General features: G+C 31.7%; 1 protein-coding gene across 8 annotated transcripts in view; it reads right to left on the bottom strand.

Moving 5' to 3' along the window:
• LOC106462352 (mitogen-activated protein kinase kinase kinase 5-like) overlaps nt 1-4,489 on the bottom strand; it is a 151,359-nt gene that overhangs the window by 72,377 nt on the left and 74,493 nt on the right. For all 8 annotated transcript variants that reach the window (XM_013922265.2, XM_013922266.2, XM_013922269.2 and 5 more), the window contains one exon: nt 3,146-3,214. In XM_013922265.2, the coding sequence (XP_013777719.1) occupies nt 3,146-3,214 (69 nt within the window). The remainder of the gene's footprint in view (nt 1-3,145; nt 3,215-4,489) is intronic.

Raw genomic sequence — 4,489 nt, 5'->3', positions numbered from 1 at the left:
GTCAGCAAATGGAACGTTTAAGTTAAGCTCTTCATCAGAAATGCCCTTCACTCATCAATCAAAAAGGCGTTCTTGCTCTCCACAACAATGCATGTCCATATGTGGCATGTTTGATGCAACACAAAATAATGGAGTTGGGTTGGGAAGTTCTCTCCCACCCACTATATTCTCCAGATATGGCACCATCAGATTACCATCTTTTTTGTTCGCTGCAACACTTTCTTAATGGGAAAATATATGCAAATGTGGAAGATATTAAGAGGACATCGACATGTTTTTTGCTTCAAAGCCAAGTGATTTCTTTAATCAGGGCATTAACAACCAGATTGTAAGATGGAAAAGTATCATCGATAAGAATGGAGACTATTTCATTTAATAAATGTTTTGTTTTGATATACAAGTTGTTCAGATTTTTTCATCTAAAAATAAGCAACATTAATTTCTTGACAACCTAATAGAACAAAGATTAGGCAAGAATCTTCTGTATTTGGCATGCTGGGATCATATCTTATAATTTGTCCTGGCATGTGTTTTTAAAGGATGTATGGGGCTTTCCTTTGGTCCAGATATTGCAATTTTGAATTGATTATAGCAACCTGGGGAATGCATGGACCAGTCCAATTATGAAGCTGCAGCTGACCATGATGAAGTAGCAGAAGCTAAAGAGGAAGTTAAGGACAGTATCATCAAGTTTGCTATAATATAACTTCAAGTCAGCCACCCTTGAGATTATCATTGACAGCTTCTTGAAGTAGTCATAACTTTAATGGTGGCATCCTTCCTCATGAAGCATGATCTATAGCACCAGGAGCACTGCATCACGCAGAACAGATGGCCAAGGCATTATACACAATGAAGATCTGGATATTTATGGGACAGGTTAAGCTCACTGGTTCCGAGGAAAGAGGAGTCTGTGACATTTATGTCTTTGTTGAGTCTACTGTAGGCCATGGTTCATTGCTCCCGATGTTATATTTACTTAATGCTATGATCTTAACCCCATAAAATGCCTTGTTAAGTATATGAAGGTGAATTCTGCTCTTTCAAAATCTGCATTTCAAAAATTTGCTGGATATTTATGGTATTTCAACAAGAACTCTTGGTTTGGCATTCTTTGATCCAGCTGTATCTGCAAAGACAAAACTGGCAATGGTAAAGATACTAAATGAGAAGGAAGGCATTTATGAACCTTCAAAAACCATCCAGCTGAATATCAGGAAGTCTAAGAATACGTCAAATGAAAATTTTATTACAAAGGACATAACAGACTTCTTCTGGTGACTTGAAATTCCATCTGGAGTATGACCCAGAGTCACAGGTGCATAGAAGGGACTACAAGAAGGCACTAAAGAGTTCATTACTTGAATGTGGTAAATGACAATGCTGAAAAGGGTACTATTATAACAAAGAAAGAACAGAAAAAATTCCTCCTTCAATTTGTGAAGGATCATAGAAGATGCTTTTTTAACAGCAAAAATGAAACAATGACAATGCAAATGAGTAACCACACCAAAATAATATAAAAACATATAATTAAGTAACTATACTATAGTACATGCAATAAAATATTTCAAATAAATCATTTATAATACATAACAAATATGCTTTTATATCACATACTGCAAACAGTACTAAACCACTAAAATCTGGAACTCCAATCTCATTGAGAAACCTCTAAATATGGTTCAAAAATGGATGAAGTCTGAGATGTAATATTTTTTTGTACATTGTAACAAAATTAGAGGTACAGAGCTTTAGAATTTTTAACCCGAACTTTTCCCTGCAAATAAAGACTACCCTAACGTTCAGTAGTACAAAAAAATAGAAACATGCCATCAGCATCATACCTTTTTTATGGGTTAACTTGAAATCTGAAGGGCATCTGTTTAACCACAGCTGTACATGGAGACAAAGAAATAAATTGGCAAGGGTTGGCCTAAAAGCAAATCCAATCACTATGCTATCTGTCTAATCATAAAGCTGATCATTAAAGATAAAGTTATTGTACTTAGTTTGTTCAAGTAGTGCCTTAAAAAAAAAACTCTCAACCATTTATTTCTTTGTCACCATGAGCAGTTGTGATTAGACAGGTGCCCTTCGGATTTCAAACCCACCCTGTACAGAAGATATGTCATGTTTCTACTGTTTCATAATTTTCAACATGTAAACAAAATTTATATTACATTAATTACCAATAGCATAGCATTAAGTTCACCTCTGAGATTAAAAATAAAGGCAAGTCACCCTCTCTGAGTGTTTTGATCAACTGCTTAAATGACCAGTTTACCACATCCAATGTGAAGGAATTAAATAGGTTTCTCAAACAAAATCTGCTAAAAGCATCTTATCCTTTACTCGGAAATAGCATTTCTCTTATAAGACACACTGAATAAGATGGTTTCCCTAAATACTTTCTGGAAAGTATAACAAATAAATTTTCTGCAAAAAAACTACAGTGTTTCAAAATTTCCATTAATTCTAATCCTTCCTTTTTTAGCAGGACAGAGCAATATTATACACATTCAAGTTAAAACTAATTAAGAACTTTTACTCCAATTTACATACTGCTTACAAGTCAACTTTCAAGATTCATAAGTTGTTCCATCACAAAAATATACCCCTATTCCCCTACATCCATGGGTTTTTATCAATATATTGACTGTAAGACCACCTATACTGGCAAGACAAAATGACAATTAGAAATATATGCCTATGAACATATAGGAATATCACACAGAAACTGGTAAAAAAAAAAACTATTAAATTTGTACAACTACACAAGGAAATTGTGACACCTCTGTAAATAACTTCAGAATTTTGGTGTGAGGTTCTTCTCGTTAGAAAGTGCTTACAAAAGAAAGTTCATATACATCAAATGCCCAAAACTCAACAACAACCAAAGCTCATATCAACTATCACTATTTTCATTTTGATTTTTGTTTCTAGTGCCTATTTAAATATTTAATGTTATGTTAAAACTGTTTTGAATTAATGCACGGAGGACCATTGATCACATGTTGGGTTTCTCAATATTAAAGTCACTCTCAATGCAGGAAATACTTATTTTCAATGTCAATTGATTTATATACCCCTGTATGTTAGCAGATATTAAAATTATAGTCTTTGTATCAAACCCAACATTTACTCTGTCAAGAATGGATCATCTAACAGATCGGCTGCAGAAGCTCGTTGATCAGGATTCGTCTCAAAACACCTGTCAAAAAAAATTCATAATGAAACCATTTTTCATCACAAGTATTTATCTTCTCATCTTTTTTGTAAATATAATTTGTAAGTGTTAAGCATGTAAGAACATTATTTTTTTTATGAACACCTGTCAAAAAAAATTCATAATGAAACCATTTTTCATCACAAAGTATTTATCTTCTCTTCTTTTTTGTAAATATAATTTGTAAGTGTTAAGCATGTAAGAACATTATTTTTTATGAAAATAAATGATGTAACAAGAATTACTTTTTGAAACTTCACATAACTAAAAAAATATAACATTAAAAATAAATATTGGTTATTAAAAACAGCAATAAGCTGACAATTGATTTAACCTTTTCACAATGGGCTCAATATAATATACACAAGTTAAGTATTTATACTATAAGTTTTAATGCAGTAAATGTATTTTCACGAAATTTGGTAGAATTCTGGTAAGGATCACAAGTCTTTTGTACACAAAAAATCAGATTTTTTAATTAAGTATTTGTATTACAGATTTGTTTGTGAAAATATTGAGTCAGTTTCATTACCAGTTCAAGTGTGAAGTGATTTTCATGTTATAACTAAAAAACTATTGTTCATCCCAAAAAACTCACATTATTTGTGTAATCTCTAAAACCTCCTAAATACATTTCAAACATTTGTTTTTGGTAAAACTATATTTTTTCTGTTATTTTCTCTACCCTAACTCTATGGGGTCTGTCAGTTTGACTGGCCTCGTAACCACCATAAAAAATTGGGAAATAAATTTAAATTACACTTTTTTCATTCTAGAATGACTACAGATTATAACACAAAAACACAAATGTTTAGTCTAAATAGCATAAACTTCATAACATTATACATTTAATATTCTTACTAATTTGACCTTCCAGCTATGATTGGCTAATAATACAGAAGTTACAATAGTATGGCACATGTGCATTCGTGATACTGTATCCATTAATATAAAACTGACCTTTCATCATTACAAAATGACCTGATTTGGCTGTGTTTTAGTGGACTAGTATTTTGCAAAATACAGTCTCATTTCAATTATTACACATTATACATGTATATACATTAATAGTATTTACAAATAAGTTCTTAAACTTATTTTTCTTAAAACACAGAATAGTAAATAAAGAAGTATAGCAAACAATTATCTCTTCTAGTTACGACCTTTGTATTCATTTCCTGCATGTCGTAGGTTGCTCAGCCTTATGAAATTTCCCACATGGAGGATGCGGAAATTTTTTTTTTTTTTAGGTTTTATATA

The sequence above is a fragment of the Limulus polyphemus genome, unplaced genomic scaffold (assembly GCF_000517525.1).
Source record: "Limulus polyphemus unplaced genomic scaffold, Limulus_polyphemus-2.1.2 Scaffold1148, whole genome shotgun sequence".
Lineage (NCBI taxonomy): Eukaryota > Metazoa > Arthropoda > Merostomata > Xiphosura > Limulidae > Limulus > Limulus polyphemus.
Note: the sequence above shows the minus strand (reverse complement) of the source record. Positions and strands in the feature narration are given on the sequence as shown.